Source organism: Acomys minous, assembly GCF_964271855.1.
Source record: "Acomys minous genome assembly, chromosome: 5".
NCBI classification, from domain to species: Eukaryota; Metazoa; Chordata; class Mammalia; order Rodentia; family Muridae; genus Acomys; species Acomys minous.
In genome coordinates this window covers 61,736,265-61,760,308 of record NC_140494.1, presented here as the reverse complement: position 1 = coordinate 61,760,308, position 24,044 = coordinate 61,736,265, and the positions used below count along the sequence as shown (strand labels likewise).

The window sequence follows — 24,044 nt, the reverse complement described above, 5'->3', positions numbered from 1 at the left end:
TGGCATCTCCCCCTGCATCTACATGCACCTGGCGAACAGAAGGAGCACTGCCCATACCAGATGCACCGTTCCCGGAAGTCCTGGATGCCCATGGAGCAGTAGCGTCTGTCCTACAAGGGAGCATTTACAGAGCAAGACTTTGGCCAACGTCACAGTCCCAGGTGGGTGGCTTTCTCTTTTCCTACCCTATTATTCATTGGCTCCTGGGAAGCTGCCCCTCATTTTACAGCAGAACGTGGGCTTCCCAACTGTCACAGGGCTTGACTCAGCAGTTTCTCTCGGCTGTAATTGTGACAGTGCAAAGCCAACATGGATACCAGTGACTGTCCTTGGGGCAGTTCTGGAGTGGGAGATAGACAAGGCCTGGGGCCTCAAAGGAGGTGACCTGATGGAGTGACTGTTGGTCTTGGAAGAGTGCCATGACAAGTCCTAGGGGAAGGCACAGGAAGCTCTGAGGACAGTGGGCATCCAGCAAGACGGCTTTGGGGTTGCATGTATCTCTGGGAAGAGCCCCCCCAGGCTTTGGTGAGCCTATCAGTCCCTAAGGCTAGTTTAGAATTGCATCCGGCTAAAATATCAGCATTTATGGGACGTGGCCTAAGGGTCTCCAGTGAAAGGTAAGGCAGGAGGAAATACAAGTTAATATTTCCATCAGCAAGGCACTAGGACAGCCTGAAGCCAAGGCGTCTGCAGTTTAGATTTTCAGATCTTCCCAAGCTGGCCAGTACCATGTGCACAGCTCAGGTGGGGCGTATACAGTAGTGACACAGTAGAGCAAGGGGCATGGAATAGTTGCTTTTTTTTCTTTCCCATTCTGGTAAGAAGAGTGGGAAGAAAGTGGGTCCTCCCTCCTTTCCCATCAGTGGTACCATCCTGCTTTCTCCTCATATCTCATTACAGAGCTGTAGGGAGCATTCAGTAGTGAATTTGGTGGTGGTGGTGGTGGGGGGGAGGCAGGGGCGGAGGTTATCTAGGCTTGCCACAGTCTGATCTACATAGAAAGGCACCGAGCTTGTCTTCCTCATGCAGGAGGCCCACCAGGCCAGCTACAGGCAAGTCAGTCCTGGACAGTTCTGTTAGTCTCTGGCTCTGATCCCATGCTCTGTCCCTCCCCTGGCAATACAGACTGGCGGTGTGAGCCATTCACGCCAATGCGGTTGCTCTCATCCATGCTTGGTTTGGGAATGGACACATAACTGATTATCCAGTTAACAGCGAGGACTCCGTGGAAATCCTCTTCTCTTCCGTGAAGAGTCTGTTCCACTTCTGTGGGACGTTGGCCCAGTGTGACACTGCCCACAAGTGTCCCATGGGCTGCTAGGGAATATGCCAAGGGCACCACGGCAGGCATATGAATGAGATCAGCAGAGTCTCTGGATTGACAGCTCAGCTGAAAGACTGCACTTGTTTCACTGAGTCTGCTTTCTGTTTAGGACACTTTGAGCTGACTTTATGCTGCTTGGCCCTCTGAAGGCATCAAACTGAAAAGATCATGAACGTTTCCATTTGTATACCTTCACCCAGGTAAACACCTGCCTGCCTACACACGCCAACACAAGCACTGCAGTAGAGTTGCTCTGACTTGAGGCTTCTCCATGGACTGTCACTGCTGCTCAAGCTCCCCTTGACTGGTGGTGGCCTCTGGCTAAGCACTAGAGGCTGAAGACGTGGCCTCCTTTCATAGTGCTCTGCTTTGCGGGGACTGAATGACCTTCTACCATCGGTAGGAAGGAGCCAAAGATGGAAGAGGGTACCCCTTGCCCTGGAATTGCATCTCACCTAAATCTTCACTCTAAGGCAACAACAGAAGCTGTGATCAGGGAAGCAAAGCAGGGCCTCCCTCCTCCCACAAGACCACGCCTCTCAGTCCTTCCTAAGCTGTCCATCAACTGGGAACCAAACATTCAAACCCTTGACACGCTGGTGGACATCCTTATTCAAACCACTAAAATAGTCCGATATGGCTTAAGTCACCCCAAATGACCCAGAGAAGGATCTTTCAATCAGTTTTGTTTCTCAAAAACCCTAAGTCCTATCCTAAAGTAGGGTGGCCTTAAAGATTTCTCATCTTTTAGTATGCACCCAAGCTAAAGGGGAAAGAAACGTCTAGAGTAATTTTGCTGGTGATTGAAAGACAGATGAACATCACCGATGACAAAGGACTGAGGGACAAACTGAAGATGCCAACAACAAGCTTTACTGAAAGGAAGAGTTTCTTTAAGAGCCACCCCCATCCTTGCCACATCTGCAGGCTGCTTGGAGCTCTGGCACATTCCTGCCTCCAGGGACTAAAAGCTGTAACTTGAGCATTTGTAGCATGCCTTCTGTCCTTATATCCTGCTCCTCTGTTCACATGAAGAGAAGTGAGCAATCTTCACTGTACGGACAGTTGACCTTTGAAGACATAGGTGCAGGCCTGGCAGGAAGTGGCTCTGAGCTAAGTGTCTGCTAGGGAGCAGCTGAACCCTTGCACGGGTGACCCTGGGGCAGTTATGTAGGCTATGTCATGGAATAGCAGAGAGCTAAGGGTCCTGCTAAGGTCGGAGGTGGGAATGTACGATGTGGTCACACTCCAGCCGTAGGAGCATCCAATGCCTTCTGCCTCTCAAACTGAGACACTGGAAACCCCAGGGGCAAGTCACATTCTTCCAGGACCTTTGACCAGAAAAGGTTTAGAGTGCTTGTAACGCAACAGGCTAGAAAACCAACGCCTTCAAGTTTAGTTTATTTGTTTTGTTCTTGTTTCTATGTTTATTTCATATGCCCCTCCCCTTCCCCTGCCCTCATGGGGAGAATTCTCATCTGGCATGGAAGACAACAGCTTAACTCTAGGAGTCACGCTGAGAGATGACATGCAGGGAATAAGCAAGCCGCTATGCTGGCCCATTACCTCTTGAGGATATTTGGGTTGTCATACGTCAGGTAACTGCGGCCGATGAACTGTGGGATCTCGATGGCTTCTGTAATGGCTGAGACAGCAGAGAATGGAGGTTATAAGGCATGTGGCCCTCTTGACCTCTACACCGACACACATGGCAGTAGGATGGCAGGAAGACTAGCTGTGGACTATGACGTTTGACAGCTTGTCAGCCCCCCTTGCTCTTGGCCATGCACGTCCTTGGCCTGGCTCGGGACAGCCTGGCCCAGTGGTCTGGCAGTGGTTTCTCCCTTTTCCTTTCCCTGGGGCTGGCGGCCACAGCCTTGGCCCCACTGAGAAGGCTCTGCAATGCAATGCGCTGAAACTTGAACTGTCCCCAGCTCTTTTTGGAAGCTGGAGGACAGCCTGAGCCACGTGGAGAGCAGCTGGGGGATAACCCCGGAGTTTTGCCAAAGGAGGCAGAGGAAGTCATCAACAAACGAGGCTCAGTGGATTCTTTACTTAGGGATTGTCTTCCAAAACCCCCAGCTCTGATAGAGAGTGAGACATCCAATGGCTAAGCCTCTACTATCCACTTGAACGTCACATCCTGGGTGAGATTTCACAAAGCCCCAAACTCTCAAAGAAGCACAAAGAACATGGCAGGAAGGGCCCAGGACTGGTCCACACCCCACCCCACCCCCACCCCACCCTCACTCATACCCCCACCCTAAGCCCCCCCCACCCTAAGTCCCCCCCCACCCCCACCCATACCCCTACCCCACCCCCTCCCCAACAAAGATCACAGTAGAACACGAACCAGGGGGCCAGACTCATTTTGGCCCCTGCCAACCTCTCACTTTCCAGTATTTCAGAAATGAACTTCCTTCCTCCCCATTTCTCCTCGCTTAGTTTCCCTGAGGAATCACCTTTTAGTATACATCAAAGGAACAGGCATGTGCGGTGTCACGTGCCGGGATGTGGGGAGGGGATTTCTGCGAGAAACCCCAGTACCTCCTTCTTCTTTGGAAAGATACAGAAATAACAGCTTAAAAAAATCAAAGTAGAGTATGTCCCACATGGGGGGGGGGAAGTGTGCAAAGTGAGAGAAAAACTAGCTTAGGAGACAATTATAGCTTCAAACATGGTTGATACAGAGAAGATAAGGCACAAGAGCGCCACATCCAGGAAAGGAAATGTATCATCTCATGAGTTGTACAATGGGGGAGAGTTTAAATTTGATTTTTAAACATAAAAAGAGAATGAGAAAGACGCCGTGAACTGGAAAAGCGAAGGCAGAGAAACAGAAAGGGAGGACTGAGCTCCCAGGGCTGGGAGCACCACTGCTGGCCTGAAAATGGAGGGGGGGAAAGAACAGGAGAGCGCCCACCAGAGGAGTCTGGTCCTGGGCTAAATGTAACACAGAGGCGCCAGGGTGAGAGGTACAGCCGGACCCACTGCTGCTGCCTTTGGCCCTGCCTGTGGGCCCGTGGCCAAGAGCCATCCTATTGTTCTTTTTGGACTCCTCGAGATGACCACGGTGTCCTTGTCACAAGTCAGCTCTGCAAACAGAGCCCCAGGAGGCAGCTGTCTCCTGGAGCTAAGTCCAGCTAGCCGCCCTAGCTCAGCACTCTCTGGGGGGTCCACTTGCAAGGCAGATCCCAGGTACCACAGATCCGGGGCTGGCGTGTCTGATGCCCACTCCCACTCACCCCGTTTCCCTTCTGCCTGCTGATGGCCGTGCTGTGCTCACGGCCTGGCCAGAGCTGGCAGTCTCTGGCAGGAGCCCAAGCGGTTCGGTCTTCCATGACTTACTGTACTTACTATTGAGGCAATGGTTCCCACACTCTGCCAGGTGCCAGCGTGAAAGAGAAGAGGAGAGGCAGCACTCAGACACTGTACTCTACACGGATCGCTGGGAGCCAGGCTTGCCTGCTTCACAAAGCTCCGTGAGGATGAGGAATAGAGTGGAGGACTGGCTGCGGCAAGAAGCCCTGGCAGTTTCTTCACGTCACGACTGGTATTGTTCAGCCGTGGGCTTGTTGCAGTTGAGGGTGAAGAGAACTACGGAGGCGTTGACCACAAGCTCCCAAGCCGCCCCTCCTTCAACCAACCTTTCTACTCGGCCTGGAAAAATGGCTGTCTGCTTGTTAATGTTCTTCCTCAGGCTGCATGTAATCAAGGGACAATAAGCCAACCAGCGACACATTCCCCCACTGCCCCTGGCACAATTCGGGAAACCAAGCCGTCTTGTGAGTCACTAAGGGCAAGGCGTCCTCCAGAAACCATGCCGTTAAATCTCCACGACGCTGCCCTCGGCCTAGTCACTGCATGCAGGCCTGCAGGTAAAAAAGCTGTTCCCTTCAAACCCGCCAGCTCCTGAGGTGACATCAAGCTCATTTCCCAACCCTCCTGGTTCAAGTCCTATTGTGAACATGTTTATACTTTACGCTAACCTGTAGACCTGGCCTTCCCTGTGCTCTTTCCTTTGGGGCAGTGGCCTGACTGATGTATTAATGAAAATGTCTTATCACTGCCTCACATCTATTTGCTAAAGCTCGTGCCATCAGGTGGTCTGCCAACGAAGAGCAGTGGTCCCACGTGCAAGTTCCACCCCCACCCCACCCCCCATGCAAGAGAATCTCCCACTTGAGAGAGTTGAAAGTTTTGGTAAAGAGTTGAAAGGACAGCTCTCTCTTGCCACACTCTCACATGAAGGTGTGAGAGGTCCATGAGGGTGTCTGACACAGGCTCAGTGTCTCAACATCCAGGAGGCTAACAGGCAGCACTGCTTTCGGGTACATATAACTCAGGGCTGGGGAACAAGAAGGCTTGTTAGCTGGTTGGCCCTCAGGGTGGACACACCCCTCAAGGGTAGTTTACTTGGTACATAATTCTTTAGCGTACAGGCCAAGCACATTCAAGCCCCAAATCCAAACTACAGCTTTTGAATGCGGACATCTGGAAAATTCCATAGCAGAGATCATGGCATGCATGTGGGCACACTATAACGCTGCAGAAAATTGCTTCGGGTTCTATTTGGAAACACAAATAAACATTATATTTAGATTTGAGTCTCATCCTCAAGATATCTCTTTATGGATATGTAAGTATTCCAAACTCTAAAAAAGTCAAACCTGTATAATTGGGAATGTTTTTGGTCCCAAGCACTTTGGATAGGGTCTTATACAACCTGATTTAGTAGGTGCAATATACAGAGACAATTAGAATCTTTGTCCATTCAACTAGCCCCGCAACTAACTAAATATCAGTGTAGCTCAAAGACTCCCATGTTTCCAGTGTTTAATGATGTACCATCTTAAAAAAATAAATTCTCAGCAGTATGCATAACTTGCATGTTTAGTAACATGCTTTTATGAATAGTCTTTTTAAAGTGGGTTTATATCTCCTGATGCTATTTTCCTACACAAGGAAACAAAGATTTTTTTTCTAATCACCCAAGTCAGCAACATACGAATCTGCTAAGTTTAGCATAAGACACCCCAAGGGCTGAACTACATAGGCGAGCATTGCTCAGGCAAGGAGGACCCCTAAGGACCCAGCCTTGCTCAGGAATGTTGTGCCCTGGACTCAGGCTGGGCCTCCAAGGTTGTTGGCTTTCAGTGTGGTGAAAAACTCCACCTGCTATGGAGAAACGGCGCCATCTAGTGGCTCACCTGATTCCGCACCACCTGAATCCAAGCTGGTCTCGTGAACCAAAGGCCTGAGGTCACAGCTAACAAGTTATTTTCTTGGGTGACCTGTTTGCTGTAGCCTGGGAGAAGCCCAGGAAAAACAACTGTGCCTTGTGCTCACCCATGAGCAACTCCAAATGCAGCAGAGCTTCTGAGAATACCCCTAGAAGGGCGAGCTGTGGGAACTAAAGTTTTCTGCAACACACACACACGCGCGCACACACATGCACGCACACATGCACGCACGCGCACGTGCACACACACACACACATACACACACACACACACGCGCACACACACATACGTGCACACACACACACACGCACACACATACACACACACACGCGCACACACACACGCACACGCACACACACACACACATACACATACACACACGCACGCACACACACGTAAAAGATTCTACAACACCGATTGACAGATCAGAACTTCTATGATTGTGGACAAGTGAAATATGATGATCACATGAAATCTTGGGGTGCATTAACTAAGCACCAGCTTCCATCAGGCTAGAGGCTAAAAATGTCATCAGATAGCATCTGAAATCTATAACATAAGTTTCCTTGCTTTCCCATAACCCACCTATCTGATGCTCCCACCAATGAATATTAATAATATCTTGATTTATCACCTTTTTCTTTTAGAACTATAAATACTGCATGAAACCATTACTACATTGGAATAGGGTATTTGGGGTATCCTGAATCTGTGTCCCTGGGTAACACCACTCATATTTAGCTCCAGAATAAACTAAACACAATATCACATATAATATAATAATTATTCTATGCAAAATAATAATTTATCATTTCTTTTGCGGTGAAAACTTTGTTTTGTGGCAACAGCTATTAACTGTTTAGCTCAGATTTATCCAAATTTATTTGACCACAGACCCCAGCTCCCATCTTGTGCATGTGAAAGCATGTGTCTGTAAGTGTTGGGCAGGCTGTGAAGGGGGAATACCATGCACAAACCAGCCATTCATAGGCTTTAAAACCTTTTCTGTGCAGTTTGAAATGTCCCGGCTCTAAAATACTGGCAGCACCCTTAGACATAGGAACCAGGAGGGGCTAAGAGCTTGGGTGCATGAGAAAGTGTGGTGAGAACAGAGAAAGATAGGAAAGAAAGATCCAGTGATGGAAACAGGGCTGGACATTAGCCTCCTGACATCCTTCTTGAGATGAGAAGAGCTCTCACTACAATGGTATTACAAGAGGTGCTATAGTTTGGTGGGAAAAAATTTCTAAGACCGAGAGTCTTCAGATCAGAGGTGAGGAGACCAAGGAAGTTTGTGTAGCCTTATGGCTTTGTTGACTCCTGAAGTGATGGCTGGAGCTGAGGACCTCTAGCGCCCCCTAGCTTCATGGAGCCTGAAGTTGGCCTCTGGGGACTTGATTCTGTGCAGCTTCAGATACTGTGGAGAAACCTCAGCCCTTGGATCCTCTCAGAGGCTGTGTGGACATTGGTGGTGGTGGTTGTGGTGTGTGTGTGTGTGTGTGTGTGTGTGTGTGTGTGTGTGTGTGTGTGTGTGTGTGTGTAATCCCCATGGTGGTCTGCAGGCCTGTAAAGGTTTGTAATCTTTTTCTCACTCCATCTTCCTATGACATCAGATGGTGAGAAGTGTCAGATGTCCTGACTCCATCCCCGAGGAGTATAGAGAAAATTTGGGTAGTGATGGAGGAAATTGCCTTCCTCCTGGAGGAAGTGCTCATGGTGTGGCTTAGGTGAGGTCTGGGTCTGGGTCTTAATGCAATAATCTGCCCCTTGCTCGAAATAAGAAGAAGACTGAAAAACAGAAGACATGCATGTAATCCTAGCACTTGGGAAGCCGAGGCAAGGAGAGTGTCATTAATTCAAGATCATCACGGACTACACAGCAAGAAAGAGAAAAGAAAAAGAAAAGACATCAGAGGCAACAACAGTAACAACAACACACACATAAAATAAACTAGCAAAACACAACCCCAACCTAAACTAGTTAGACTTTTGTAGAGAACGTTTAGAACAGATTATTGCTTTTGAAGTATAGTTTTATTAGGAAGTAGCACAAAACTGCAGCTGCTAAATGTAGATCATCGACCTTGCTGAGTGCAGCAGTGTTTCCCCTGACAACCGCAGATGGCCTCCAAGCATTCCGGCTCTGTCTAGCTTTGGATCTGGCCAGCTTAGGCTTCCCTCTCGAAGGACTGCATGCGATCACTGCCTGCCTCCCTTCCCTTTCTTTCCAGACCCTCCAATGGAGAAGATGCCCAAACTCATAGCAGCACGTAGGTCACCAGCCACAGTTAATTGCAACCCGAGGAAACAGTCACAGAACCCCGTTAGTCCTCCCAAGTCATTGTCACAGAAGAGGAGCTGTGGGATGAAGGCAAGACCTCCCCTATACTACCCTTCCTGGCCTTCCCATAGCTCCCGCTTCCTAAGCAGCATTGTCATTTCACAATTGGAGGAGACACTCGGGCAACATGTGGGGCAGCTTCTAGCCTGCTAGACTGGAAAAGAGCCATGTGCCTTCTGCTGTGGCCCATTCCTTCAGATCTTGCCCAGGATCTGTTGAGATCTGTCTTGCCATTCTGGTGAGATCTGTTTCTCACTGGACACGACCTTAGAGTCCCAGAGCTACTACGCGAACACCTTATATCTAATCCAGACAAAGTTCTGTATCAGAACACAGGGCCAACAAGATCAGACCGTGCCCTTTGCTTCTTTCTCTAATCCCCAAAGCTAAGTCTTCACAAAAGCCCAGATGTTCTGTTTAGGCTACTAGTGTCAGAAGCGAGCTTGACAAGTCTCTTTCATCCCTTCAGACTTAGGGCCAGCCCTAAAGGATGAGCCCCAAATTCAAGTTTCATTCTTCAGTGTATAGTGTATGTGTGTGTTTATGCACACACACGTACATGTGTAAGAGTTCATGCTGATATGTGCACACATGTCTGTACTTGTGTGTGGAAGACAGAGATTGACATCAGGTTATTGACTCTCCTCTAATTCCTCAGTCATTCTCCATCATTTCTATCTATCTATCTATCTATCTATCTATCTATCTATCTATCTATTTATCCATCTATCTATTTATCTATCATCTACCTACCTACCAATTTCTGGGGCAGGATCTCTCATTGGATTCAGAGCTCACTGATTCCACAAGACTAGCTGACCTACAAGCTCAGTATATCCCTGTCCCCATGTTGCTAGCCCTGGGATTTTAAGGCACATGCCGTCACACCAGGCTTTTAACATGGTTGTTAGGGCACTGAAGCCAGCTCTGTATGCTTACCCAGCAAGTATTTCACCAACTGAGCCATCTCCCCTGACTCCAAACCCAAGTCTCTGAAGGAACAGGCCACCCCGAACTTGACACTCCTTCCAAGAGTCACCTATTAATAGCTCTATAACAACATGTTTGTTAGAATTAGAATCTGAGATGTGTAAACAGTTGTTCTTCTTTGCTTGGGGGAAAAAGCGTCCGTGCTCTGCCAGACAGACTGCAGCAGTCATTTAAATGTAAGAAATGCCACTAAGCTGTTTAACTACCAAATTGGCATCTTTCACGGATTCATTAACTTATTTCTTTCAGGCCTATTTGCTTTAGTAAAAAAAACCAGCTCGAGGGCAGGTGGCTCATTCTGATGTTAGACCTAAGATGGTCTATGTAGCTCAGCATATGTGCACATATGGGCAGGTACACAGAGACCTCTTCTAGATGCCAAGACCATGGCTTCTGCTTCCCGCAATTAGGTACAGGAAGGGTTACGCACCGTCTGTGGGTTGTGGCCCTCCCAACATTTCAAACTGGGCCTGAAGGAAGCTCACAGTACCTGCCAGGGAAGCTTGTTACTCAACAGTACTAATAGTGGCGAGGATCAATGCGGTAGTCGGCAGGCACCCTTCTAAATGTTCCGATGTGTTGCATCCTTTAGTGTGTACTGCAGTCTCTGGTGGTCACTCCCATCTCATAACTGAGAGCATGCAAGACACAGAGTATACTGTGCATACTTTAGTTTCGATAACCAAAGCATTATTCCTATTTTTCTATATTTGGGCAGCATTTCCTTTTATGGCATCCAGACGTTTGTCAGTACATGAGCAAAGGTACTCCATTGTCATGATGCTCTTGGAGTGGCTCAATGCATCAACCCTTGTGTACAGGTTGACATTTTGGAAGAGAGCCTACAAAATGATTTTTAGGGAATGGTCAGGGCAAGGGATGGAGAGGCAATTTAACCACTCTTAGAGAGTTATTTTAGGACTGAATCCTCCGTAAGTCATTACGGTAGCTTATATGACGTAATGACTACCAGACATGTTATTGAAGCTGTTGATCAAAATGACCCATAGAGCAAGCAGTACCTGTATTACCAATTCTCCCTTTAAGAGTACTGGCCTCACCATCCCTCATGGCACAGATCTGTAATTCCAACTTCTTGGAAGGTTGATGCAATAGGTTTGTAAACTTAAGGCCTATCTAGGCTACGTGAGTTCAAGGCTAGCCTGAGCAACTTAGTGAGATGTTCTTTCAAAATGAAAAACTACAGAAAGGGATCAGCATGTAATTCAGTGACAGAGTGTGTTGCCAAATATGTATGAGGCTCTAGGTTCAAATCCCAGTCCTGTGTGTGTGTGTGTGTGTGTGTGTGTGTGAATAATCCAAAAGAGTATGGTCGACATAATTCTACCTGTGGCCTCCATGCCTCCCAGGACGCCAGGCTCAGGCCCCAAATGTACCTTTCTGGCAGTTCAGGCCCTCGAAGCCCAAGGGACAGTCACACTCGTAACCCTCCTTCCTGGGCCGACAGCTGCCCCCGTGGGCACAGGGGGCCCCCACACAGGGGTGGGCTGCGTTCTCCACGTTCACACCAGATGTAAAGTCGTGTTTCACGTGGATGGTCCGGTCATTTAGGATGATCTTGAGATAGAGAAAAGCAAAGAAACATAAGACTTTGGGAAACAAACTTGCAGTTACGAACCTGAGCTACATATAAATGGAGGTTAACCAAACATCTGAGTAGAGATCTTTCAGGTAAAGGGGAAGAGTCGAGCTTGCTGCCTGCTCTGTTAGCATCAGAGAAATGGACACATCCTACCCTGTAGGGACAGTCCTTAAGACAGGAAGTAGACAACTCAGAATAGCTTCCAGAAGTCTCTGAAACCGATCAGCTTCACTAGGGCTCTTCCTCCCAAGAGTACATAAACAGAAAAATGTGCTGAGAGACACTCTCAGACCAGCTGAGCTGCTTGGAAAACGCCCAGGCCTAGCATCCTGGAATAAACCGAGGCAGGCCAATAACCTGGAAGAAGCAGAGACCACACAGACTACGTAGAAGAGGATCAGACCCAGTGAGCTGCTGAGAAAGAAGACTCCAACCTGTTAAGTCACATGTAGGCTGTGCTATGTGCTCCGGGTTTCTGGCTCTTGTGAGCTGACACCCATGCTAGAGTGGGCTTTGATGATGCAGATGTTTTGCTTCTGTAAGTGACTTTCCTGATATGCTTCCCCCGTATAATGTTTGAGATCCCCTAAATCAGCAGCCAGGCCTCACCAACTTCCCCACCCAGTCCTGCTGTCGTTCTCTTCCCACATTACTGACTATCCTCTCTCTCCACATCCTTTACAGGACTATGATACAGCAAAGCTCAGGTTCTTTTTTTTTTTTTTCTCCACTGCACATATACTTGCTGGGATGGGAGCCCCACTCCATCTTCCCTGACAGATGGCTCTAAGCAAAAATTGCTGGGTGATTTACCTCCTCCGACTCTTAGCCCTTGACGTAGGACAAGGAATGCCCATGTACACTGAGCTGCTGCCCCTGCCTGGCTTTCCAACTGAGGGATGCAGTAACACGCTGCGGGGTCCCCAGTGCCTGGGGTGTTAGCAGAGGTCACCACAGGCACTTTCTACTGGGAATCTACGCTCTATTTACAAAAATGTACCTCACCCCTGGAGACTGTTGCAAGGTTGGGAGAAAATCTCTCCAGGTCCTGAGCCTGAGAAGCCACTAGTGAAGTACCTGGCCCTTCTCTAACCTCCCCCTTCTTATGCTGCAGGCGGAAAAAAAAAAAAAAAAGCAGTATGTGCTCCAGCCAATACAAGCCCAGCACTTGTCTCCTGCTGGACACGGGGCATGGTGAGTCCCTCAGTCACAGGAAAGGAGGGACAGCCTTTCTAGAGGGCAGGAGAGAAGGGCTGTGTGCCCTGTGAGCTAGAGGCAAAGCTAGAGGAGGGAGGGCACTGTGAGGGAGGGCACTGTGAGGGAGGGTACTGTGAGGGAGCACACTGTGAGGGAGGGCAGTATGAGGGAGGGCACTGTGAGGAAGGGCACTGTGAGGGAGGGCACTGTGAGGGAGGGCGCTGTGAGGGAGGGCACTGTGAGGGAGGGCACTGTGAGTGAGGGCGCTGTGAGGGAGGGCACTGTGAGTGAGGGCGCTGTGAGGGAGGGCACTGTGAGGGAGGGCACTGTGAGGGAGGGCACTGTGAGCGAGGGCGCGGTGAGGGAGGGCATTGTGAGGGAGGGCACTGTGAGGGAGGGCATGTGAGGAAGGGCATGTGAGGAAGGGCATGTGAGGGAGGGCACTGTGAGGGAGGGCACTGTGAGGGAGGGCACTGTGAGGGAGGGCACTGTGAGCGAGGGCGCGGTGAGGGAGGGCACTGTGAGGGAGGGCACTGTGAGGAAGGGCATGTGAGGGAGGGCACTGTGAGGGAGGGCACTGTGAGGGAGGGCACTGTGAGCGAGGGCGCTGTGAGGGGAGGGCACTGTAAGGGAGGGCACTGTGAGGGAGGGCACTGTGAGGAAGGGCACTGTGAGGGAGGGCACTGTGAGGGGAGGGCACTGTGAGGGAGGGCAGTATTAGGGAGGGCACTGTGAGGGAGGGCACTGTGAGGGAGGGCACTGTGAGGGAGGGCAGTATTAGGGAGGGCACTGTGAGGGAGGGCACTGTGAGGGAGGGCACTGTGAGGGAGGGCAGTATGAGGGAGGGCACTGTGAGGGAGGGCACTGTGAGGGAGGGCAGTATGAGGGAGGGCACTGTGAGGGAGGGCAGTATGAGGGAGGGCACTGTGAGGGAGGGCACTGTGAGGGAGGGCACTGTGAGGGAGGGCAGTATGAGGGAGGGCACTGTGAGGGAGGGCACTGTGAGGGAGGGCACTGTGAGGGAGGGCAGTATGAGGGAGGGCACTGTGAGGGAGGGCAGTATGAGGGAGGGCACTGTGAGGGAGGGCACTGTGAGGGAGGGCAGCATGAGGGAGGGCACTGTGAGGGAGGGCACTGTGAGGGAGGGCACTGTGAGGGAGGGCAGTATGAGGGAGGGCACTGTGAGGGAGGGCAGTATGAGGGAGGGCACTGTGAGGGAGGGCAGTATGAGGGAGGGCACTGTGAGGGAGGGCAGTATGAGGGAGAGCACTGTGAGGGAGGGCACTGTGAGGGAGGGCACTGTGAGGGAGGGCAGTATGAGGGAGGGCACTGTGAGGGAGGGCAGTATGAGGGAGGGCACTGTGAGGGAGGGCACTGTGAGGGAGGGCAGTATGAGGGAGGGCACTGTGAGGGAGGGCAGTATCAGGGAGGGCACTGTGAGGGAGGGCAGTATGAGGGAGGGCACTGTGAGGGAGGGCAGTATGAGGGAGGGCACTGTGAGGGAGGGCACTGTGAGAGAGGGAACTGTGAGGGAGGGCACTGTGAGGGAGGGCACTATGAGGGAGGGCACTATGAGGGAGGGCACTGTGAGGGAGGGCACTGTGAGGAAGGGCACTATGAGGGAGGGCAGTACGAGGGAGGGCATTGTGAGGGAGGGCACTGTGAGGTAGGGCACTGTGAGGGAGGGCACTGTGAGGGAGGGCAGTATGAGGGAGGGCACTGTGAGGGAGGGCACTGTGAGGAAGGGCACTGTGAGGGAGGGCACTGTGAGGGAGGGCACTGTGAGGGAGGGCACTGTGAGGGAGGGCACTGTGAGGGAGGGCAGTATTAGGGAGGGCAGTATTAGGGAGGGCACTGTGAGAGAGGGCACTGTGAGGGAGGGCACTGTGAGCGAGGGCGCGGTGAGGGAGGGCATTGTGAGGGAGGGCACTGTGAGGGAGGGCACTGTGAGGGAGGGCAGTATGAGGGAGGGCACTGTGAGGGAGGGCAGTATGAGGGAGGGCACTGTGAGGGAGGGCACTGTGAGGGAGGGCAGTATGAGGGAGGTCACTGTGAGGGAGGGCAGTATGAGGGAGGGCACTGTGAGGGAGGGCACTGTGAGGGAGGGAACTGTGAGGGAGGGCACTGTAAGGGAGGGCACTGTGAGGGAGGGCACTATGAGGGAGGGCACTGTGAGGGAGGGCCGTATGAGGGAGGGCACTGTGAGGGAGGGCAGTATGAAGGAGGGCACTGTGAGGGAGGGCACTGTGAGGGAGGGCAGTATGAGGGAGGGCACTGTGAGGGAGGGCAGTATCAGGGAGGGCACTGTGAGGGAGGGCAGTATGAGGGAGGGCACTGTGAGGGAGGGCAGTATGAGGGAGGGCACTGTGAGGGAGGGCACTGTGAGAGAGGGAACTGTGAGGGAGGGCACTGTGAGGGAGGGCACTATGAGGGAGGGCACTATGAGGGAGGGCACTGTGAGAGAGGGAACTGTGAGGGAGGGCACTGTGAGGGAGGGCACTGTGAGGAAGGGCACTATGAGGGAGGGCAGTACGAGGGAGGGCATTGTGAGGGAGGGCACTGTGAGGTAGGGCACTGTGAGGGAGGGCACTGTGAGGGAGGGCAGTATGAGGGAGGGCACTGTGAGGGAGGGCACTGTGAGGAAGGGCACTGTGAGGGAGGGCACTGTGAGGGAGGGCACTGTGAGGGAGGGCACTGTGAGGGAGGGCACTGTGAGGGACGGCACTGTGAGGGAGGGCACTGTGAGGGAGGGCACTGTGAGGGAGGGCAGTATTAGGGAGGGCAGTATTAGGGAGGGCACTGTGAGAGAGGGCACTGTGAGGGAGGGCACTGTGAGCGAGGGCGCGGTGAGGGAGGGCATTGTGAGGGAGGGCACTGTGAGGGAGGGCACTGTGAGGGAGGGCAGTATGAGGGAGGGCACTGTGAGGGAGGGCAGTATGAGGGAGGGCACTGTGAGGGAGGGCACTGTGAGGGAGGGCAGTATGAGGGAGGTCACTGTGAGGGAGGGCAGTATGAGGGAGGGCACTGTGAGGGAGGGCAGTATGAGGGAGGGCACTGTGAGGAAGGGCAGTATGAGGGAGGGCACTGTGAGGGAGGGCACTGTGAGGGAGGGAACTGTGAGGGAGGGCACTGTAAGGGAGGGCACTGTGAGGGAGGGCACTATGAGGGAGGGCACTGTGAGGGAGGGCCGTATGAGGGAGGGCACTGTGAGGGAGGGCAGTATGAGGGAGGGCACTGTGAGGGAGGGCACTGTGAGGGAGGGCACTGTGAGGGAGGGCACTGTGAGGGAGGGCACTGTGAGGAAGGGTAGTATGAGGGAGGGCACTGTGAGGGAGGGCACTGTGAGGGAGGGCACTGTGAGGAAGGGCACTGTGAGGGAGGGCACTGTGAGGGCGGGCACTGTGAGGGAGGGCAATGTGGGTGATCTTCTTCATCTCAAACCCACATTTATATGTGAATACGTGACCCTTTGTGGGGGAACCTAGGTCTGACCCGAGATAACAGCATCATCATAGTTCAGTGACAAAGACGTGTGTGAGAGCAAGAAAACCTTCGCAGGACTTTTACGACACAGTAGCAAGATATAAGAATACAACACCAGGGTCCTTTTCTAGGGTGCGATCTTCAAATTATGGTAGCATTTTCCTCCAGTGTCACCACTCCTTTGTCTTCTACTCTCATACTTTGTCACTAAGTCCTACCTTGGTTCCCATGCTACCCTTCATCACCAAAGGCAAACATGAAGAGGCTACACTACGATGCAAGCTCACTTTTCTCTAGTGCTGGCAGCCTGCAAGTCTGGGCTCTGAATCAGTCTGCATGCATGGACTTAACAGAGCACATGTTTATGGCCCGATGGATCATGGGTATCCCAAAGAGAAAGAGTAGGAGACAGACGGGAGTGGGTCAGCTCTTCTTTCATCTTCACCCTTCTAGAACAGTCTGTGAAACCTGGGAGCTCTGTTATATGATTTCTGAGGAACCACTGCTGTGGGTGGGTGGGTGGGTGGGAATAACAGTTGGCTCGTACACAGAGCAAACTACACAGGAACTCAGAGAACAGCCTAAGGGGAGCTTGCTCCCTGCCTCCGCTTGTCCCTTCCCTGGTTACACAAGTGCCTGTGGCATCCAAGTGCCAGCTACTGCTCCTTATTAGCCCTAGGAAATCTGGGAAATACTCACTGGAAAAAAATCACCTTGACTTAACAGAATCACTCTGTACTGAACAAAAACCCAGGATGAGTGTAAGCACTAAAAAAAATAAAATAGCAACCATTTAGGTATCTTCTCCAGCCATCTTTCTGAGGCACAACAGATAAGGCCGATTACAACACTTAACACTATGCACAGTTGGAGTGATACCAAGCCCGGGGAAGTGAAGGTATACCTTCTGGATGCTCCCACTAAACGGATGGAGGATGCCCGAGTTCTTCTTGACGTCGTCATAGTTTGGGACTCCACCAATATAAATGTCCGTATTACACTTAATTTGGGTGAAGCCTCCCTGTCAAGACATAAAGAACAGCAAGTAATGGCCCCACTTCAGGATAGATGGTGACAACAGCCACACAAGCCACCACAGCTACCTGGCCACACATTGGCCAGACTGCCACATTATTTTGTGTGGTAACTGACCTTAGATGTACTTGAATATCAGAAAGTTTTTTAAGCCTCCTTGAGGCTTGGTTTTATTGTGTGCAAATAGGATTTATAACATCCAAATCCCAGAAGCATCAAAATGCTGTGTATAGGCTACGTTGCTGTCTGTTGGTGAGCCACGCTACCTCAGCCATACTCTCTCAGGAAAACTGTCTCCCATCAGTGGAGTTCAGATGGGACACTGGAGCCAAAAGGTAATGAACTCTTCTAGGCAGAAGCTATCAGGCCTTGGGAGTAGGTCTCTAAACCCTTTCTTCTCTCTTCTCTCTTCAGTCTGGGTCATAAGTGAAAGCTGCAGCTGCCTATTGGTGCCAGGTGCACGAGTGAACAGTAACTGCCTGTTATAAACTCTGTTCTAGAGTAGTTGGTGACACTCTAGCCTATTCTGAGGGCAGAGATGCTCTGCGTTTAGGCTTTGCCCAGAGTGGAATGCATTGTCAGCATTCCAACATGTGCCTACTGCTCTGTTTGGGAATGGCATGGATAGAACTCCTCCAAGACAAAGGACTAAGGCAAGGCATAGGGTTGGGCCAAAGACAGCCTTCCATCTTCCCAGTGCTCGGGGAACCTGTCATTGTCCCCACCCCCCATTCCCTCTAGGTAGCAACACGTGCATTACAGTCAATGTCCAAGGTCACTCCACATAAGCCAAAAGTAAAATGTGAAGCGCTCATAAGGCAGCAGCAGAAGTAAACCAACACCTGAGATTTCAGGGCATCAACACACTTTAAGAAACACAAGATATAATTCTTGGAGTTGGAAAGATGGCTCAGGGATGATGAGTGCTTGCAGAAAAGCCGTGAGGACCAAAGCTCAAGCCATAGTAACCAGGTAACAAGTCAGGTATTTCACAAATGCCCCTGAGGAATCCATCACCCTCTTCTGACCTTGCTGTCCTCTGCATAGGTGTGCGCACACACACACACACACACACACACACACACACACACACACACACACACACGGGAGCACATACATTCACATATACAGATACTCATACACATAAATACATATTTTAAAAGGTTGTGTTTATAATAAAATAAAAACAAATAGCAGCACCATTAAGTCATTTAACAAACATTATTCGGTACCTACTTACTATGCTCAAGCAATGGATTAATGCTGGATAAACATTACCAAGTAGGAAAGACCCAGTCCTTGCCCTCTGTGTGTTGATACTGATGGAAAAGATGGACAAGTCCATGTGTAGGTGGGATCAGAGCAGGTGAGTACTGTCCAGGTTCCTATAAGTATGCCTGAGGACAGGGAGGTCTCTCACCTCACCAGGACACAAGGATTGGGAGAGCTGACCAAGAAAAGTGGCGACTATGGAACAGGAGGAAGTTATGGTTGAGAGTCTACAAGTATAGGACAGGGCTAGGAGGACCACCAGGTGGTGCGGGGCCTCAGAAGCCAGGTCAGGAGTTTGAACTTGACCCAAAAGTTTACCAAGTCTGAAGCAAGAGGAGTCTATGTGTTTTTAGGAAGATCTTCTAGAGAAAGATCATTAGGATGTCATTCTTCGCCGTGTGAGACACACGGAGCTCATGCCATTGGCCTAGGGTGAGGGTGTCCTCCCTCCTGTGGAAGAAAGATGGGTTAGGGGTCACCGCTGGAGAGGTGAAGATGACGACCATGGTGGCCATAGATGACCATGCTCCATTTATCTCTGGGAGTACCAACGGGGCCTGACGCCTGCTGTTTGTAATGCTGGGGACGGAACCTAAGGCCTGGTCCACATCCATGCTAGGCTAGCGCATCACCAGGGAGTGAAACCGAAGCCCTTTACAGTTCTTATTTCAATGCATGGTCATGAAGGAAGCACAGAGGTTTCTGGGAAGATTTGTTCAAGTTAAAGTTGTCACACATTCACAAGCGTCTCCCCCTCGTCTCTGACTCCAGATCTGAAAGAAGCTATTTGAGGAAAGGGAGAGGCTGTGGTGTCAACAGCAGACTGTTGTTGGAATCAAAGTTCTGAAAAGGACTTTGAGTCCCAGTGGGTTCAGTGAATGGGGTGGGAGCAGCTTCACTCTGGCTTTTGAACAATCATCCCGCCTGCTGACAGAGCCTAGGGTCAGCTGTCACACCCATGGGAGGAGGTAGCCTATCATTTCATGTAAAGTGTCCTCATTTCCGCTTTAAAAATGTAGCTTTTCTTTGGATGTGACCCTGGAAATAAAATCGACGACAGTGGAAAGTGCCCTGGAGTCTCCAATAGCACAGTATTATCTAGTGAGAATAGGAAATAAAGCAGCACAGAGCCAACCACACGCTAAGTACTGCTGCGATTTGCTTATGAAAGTCTCCTAATTCTCACGATGGCTCTCTGGTGTGCACCATCACCAGCATTGTCTCCATTGATACGAGGATAATGATGCAATGAGGAAAACAGTCAGGCTTCGAAGAATGTTCTTGTCAGACACATCATCCCTACACTGCTGGGTCTATGATCTCAGCTATCACATCATATAGATGACAAGGACAGATGTGGAGGTTGATGGGGGATGGGCAGGGTGAAAGCATCAGAAAGGAAGTTGTTAAAAGTACCCTGGCTATTAAGCACTCAACTAAGCATAACTCACAGGTTTTTGTTTTTGTTTTTGTTTTTTTTTGATTTTTGGTTTTTCAAGACAGGGTTTCTCTATGTATCTTAGGCTGTCCTGGACTCACTTTTGTAGACCAGGCTGGCCTTGAACTCACAGCGATCCGCCTGCCTCTGCCTCCCGAGTGCTGGGATTAAAGGCGTGCGCCACCACGCCCGGCTAACTCACAGGTTTCTATCCACCCTGTGATGTTAGTTCTGTGGCCGCCATTCCCATTTACAGTGGCAGAATAGAGACATAATTGTCTAGTGGGCAACAGGGATTTCAACCTCAGCACTAAAACCTATGTACTCAGATGCTACATGATGCTGCTTAAAAATCATTTATCTGTGTGTGTGTGTGTGTGTGTGTGTGTGTGTGTGTGTGTGTGTTAACATAAAGTCAGATCATCAGCCTTGGCGGCAAGTACCTTAATCACTGAGCCATCTGGCGGCTCCTTCATGCTACTTTCTCACCAACAGCAGCAGAACACAGTGGTCTGGTCTCTACCAACCGTGGAGAGGAACGTGTGTGTCCTTCTTACCTCTGCCATCCCCTCTACTGCTTTCTGCTTGTCCACCTGTAGGATGCCATTCTTCGCCGTGCGAGACACACGTAGCTCGTGCCATTGGCCCAGGGTGAGGGTGTCCTCACTCCTGTTGGAGAAAGATGTGATGTTAACATTCTCAGTGCGCATGACTGGAGGAAGAAGCCCAGCTGGCTGGTGCAGTATTACTTGGGGTGTCTCTATGAGGGGTTTCTGAGAGGCGAGCCTTTAAATTGATGAGTGGAGTAAAGAAGGCAGCCCTTCACCAATGCAGATGGACAATATCGAACATTCTGTGGGCCCAAACAGAGTGAAAAGACAGGAAAAACATGGACTCTCTCGATTTGATGGAGACTGGACACCCACCTCATCCAGCCCTTGGACAGTAGCATTACTCCCAGTTCTTGAGACGTGCACCAGAACTTAAATCACAAGTCTCCTGGTCCTTGGCCCTTTGGACTCAGACAGAGACTTGCACCACGGATACACCTATAGGCTTGGGCAGAGCCACGCCATAGACTTTTCTGGGTTTCCAGCTTCCCTGTAGAAAACTGTGGGATGCCTCTATGTAATTATATGAGACAGGCTCTCCAGACAAATAGCATTCTACATCTCTCTCTATAGCCCCAATTGTTCTATTTCTCTGGAGAACTTTAAAAAAAAAAAAAAAGATTTATTTATTTATTATGTATACAGTGTTCTGCCTGCATGTACACCTGTATGCCAGAAGAGGGCACCAGATCTCATTCTAGGTGGTTGTGAGTCACCATGTGGCTGCTGGGAACTGAACTCAGGACCTTTGGAAGTGCAGCCAGTGCTCTTAACCTCTGAGCCATCTTTCCAGCCCCCTCTGGAGAACTCTTAATCAATACAGATGGAAACTGAACAGGAGGCAGTTTGTCATAAGCATGCACTACCCTTTCCTCAGTGCAGCTGTGATGAACATCATGCTAATCTTGGGCACTTACCTGTATTAGTGACTTTCCAGGCTGCGCTGCTCAAACACTTGACAGGAAGTGACTTTTAATGGATGGAGGGTTTATTTTGGCTTACAGTTTCAGAAAGGATATCAAGTTCTAGTGGATATGGAAGAGATTATCCAACATCCCTCAATGGATGACTTTAATGTGGAAGAAAAACCCAGCTAAACCTTCCCTGTTGTGTTTTATCACAGCAGCAGAAAGCAAATGAGGTCACAGATAGCCAGCACGTTTCACAGCGGACCCATCTTGTTAGCCTTCTCCCCTGACTCCCTGTCTGAATTTTGAGACAAGGTCTCACAGTGGAAATCTGACTGGCTTAGAACTGGTTGACTGTGAACACCAGGCTGGCCTCCCACTCAGAGAGTTATTCCTCCCTCTGTCTCTAGGGTTCTGGGATTACAGATGTGCAACATCATACCTGGCTCATTTTGAGATGTTTCGTATTAGAATATTGGGAAAATGTTCTGGTTTGAAGGTGCCCCTAAAGACCATGTATTAAAAACCTAATCCCTAATGAAATTCTGTGAGTTGCGACCCTCGAGAGGCAACTAATTTGGTACTACGGTCTGTGCTTCATGGATAGATTAACATCGTTATCACCTGGATTGGACTTTCGATACAAGTCTACACACCGGTCCCTTCCTTCCTGCAGGCTCATGCAGATGTATTGTCAAATTGATCTGTCTCCCGCTGTGGGGTGACAGAAGAAGGCCCTTCCCAGGATGCAGGTCACTTGACCTGCGACTTCCTAGGATCTATAAATGTGAGCCATAAGCTTCAGCTCTTTGTGAATTCCTCATGTTTCCAACAGTCGCTACAGCAGCACACACAGAGCCCGGACAAGGAGAGGCAGCGGGTGCACACACGGTGATTTGACAGGGGCGAAGATGACCTTAAAAGTCCAGTTACCGAGTCAAGGTGGGAGCACTTGATGCTTAAATGTTACTTGCCGAAGTCTCGCGCATCACGTTTTAGAGTGAGGCATGCAGAAAGAACATAATTATTGTATTTCTATTTCTAACAATGTCTAGCTCCTGGCCTTCAATGAACCTCCCAATTACTTTTTGGTCCTGGATCATCTTTAGAAAACTACAAAGAATACCAATGGCATGATTATTAAAGGGTCAGCACCCCCTAATTTGATTCCCCTGCTCAGGCAAATGCCTTTGTGATTTGTCCTTAGCAATTAGAATTTAATCACCTTGGCTAAATCAATATGCAATAAAGAAACAAGCAGGTCTTTTTAAGTGGTCTATTTCCATAATGACTAACAGCATAGTTGTCATGTTCCCGTCCCGCAGAGGTCACTGGCTGTCAATCCGATACCTTCTTCTGCACAGTATATTGATCATGGCCATCGAGAGCTCATTACAATCGCCTTGATGTTTGAATCAAGCTCATAATGATTTTGACCACAATACCCTTTTCCTAAAATTGAAATGACTTGGCCAAGTCCACAATTTCCTACTGTTCAGACTTTCACCAAATGTTCTTAATTAAGTGGGGATTCTTTGAAATAGTTTTCAAAATAAATAACTTCCCAAGAGGCATGTGAAATACAAATGGTGTCCCCTGCTGCCAGGCTGCAGGGGACAGAGGTGGGGACGGAAGGTGGATGGTGGTTGAATCCCTGGTAACCCTCGTCTTATTTTCACCCAGGATCCAAGCTTCATTCTCTAATCAAGTTCCCTGTCAAGTAGGAAAAGGGTAACTCTTACTGTAAGAAAACAAACCAAAGCAAACCAAAACCACCACCAGCGACAAAACCCCCAACTAAAATACTTCCAACTAAAAATTGTCAGACTTATGAGGAAGAAATGTTGGACATCTTAGGATCAGGCTGCCAGTGACCCTGAAGTGGGATCTGCTACTGCAGAAGGGCAGGTGGGAGGGGCTAGTGTCAGAGGGAGGGGGGTGAGTGGGAGGGGCCAGTGTCTGGGTGAGTGGGAGGGGCCAGTGTCTGGGGGAGTGGGAGGGGCCAGTGTCTGGGGGAGTGGGAGGGGCCAGTGTCTGGGTGAGTGGGAGGGGCCAGTGTGGGGGAGGGGGGGAGTGGGAGAAGCCAGTGTTCCGGAGGAGTGGGAGGTGTGCCTGCACCTCCAGGTCTAGAGGTCACTCTTTACTTTGAAGGGATGATTCAAAGTGCAAGGTGATTATCAAGGTGTCTTCCTCCCTAAACTTGACATATAGTTCTAAGTGAATTGCTCAGCCTGTTTTGCATAATCGTATGTAAATTGAATCAATTAAATACCCACAAAAGTTGTCTTGAGATATAAGATGTTTTACATAACTAGAGGGACAAAAATGTTTGTCCCTTTCCTGGGGTGGGAGGTGTTAACTGATGCAGAAATTCAGCCACAAGGACAAAAAAAAAATCCTTTGAGGAACAGTGGAAACTTAACAGAACAGGCATTTCCCATCAAACACACACACACACACACACACACACACACACACACACACAAATAGTCAGCAGTTTGGGGTACTGAGTGGTGCTAACATGTCCCCGCTACACACGCCTTCTAAAAACGACAAGTTAGTAGTACGACTAGCCACGGAGCACAGCCAGAGTTCCCTT

At 50.0% G+C, this 24,044-nt stretch overlaps 1 protein-coding gene across 3 annotated transcripts in view; it reads right to left on the bottom strand.

The window, feature by feature from the left end:
- EGFLAM (EGF like, fibronectin type III and laminin G domains) overlaps window positions 1–24,044 on the bottom strand; it is a 171,863-nt gene that overhangs the window by 12,074 nt on the left and 135,745 nt on the right. For 2 of the 3 annotated variants that reach the window (XM_084781823.1, XM_084781821.1), the window contains exons 15-19: window positions 20,484–20,595; window positions 17,086–17,202; window positions 11,296–11,476; window positions 4,682–4,705; window positions 2,891–2,969 (exon numbers count right to left, since the gene is read on the bottom strand). In XM_084781823.1, the coding sequence (XP_084637949.1) occupies window positions 2,891–2,969; window positions 4,682–4,705; window positions 11,296–11,476; window positions 17,086–17,202; window positions 20,484–20,595 (513 nt within the window). The remainder of the gene's footprint in view (window positions 1–2,890; window positions 2,970–4,681; window positions 4,706–11,295; window positions 11,477–17,085; window positions 17,203–20,483; window positions 20,596–24,044) is intronic. The other variant, XM_084781822.1, reaches the window with a different exon arrangement.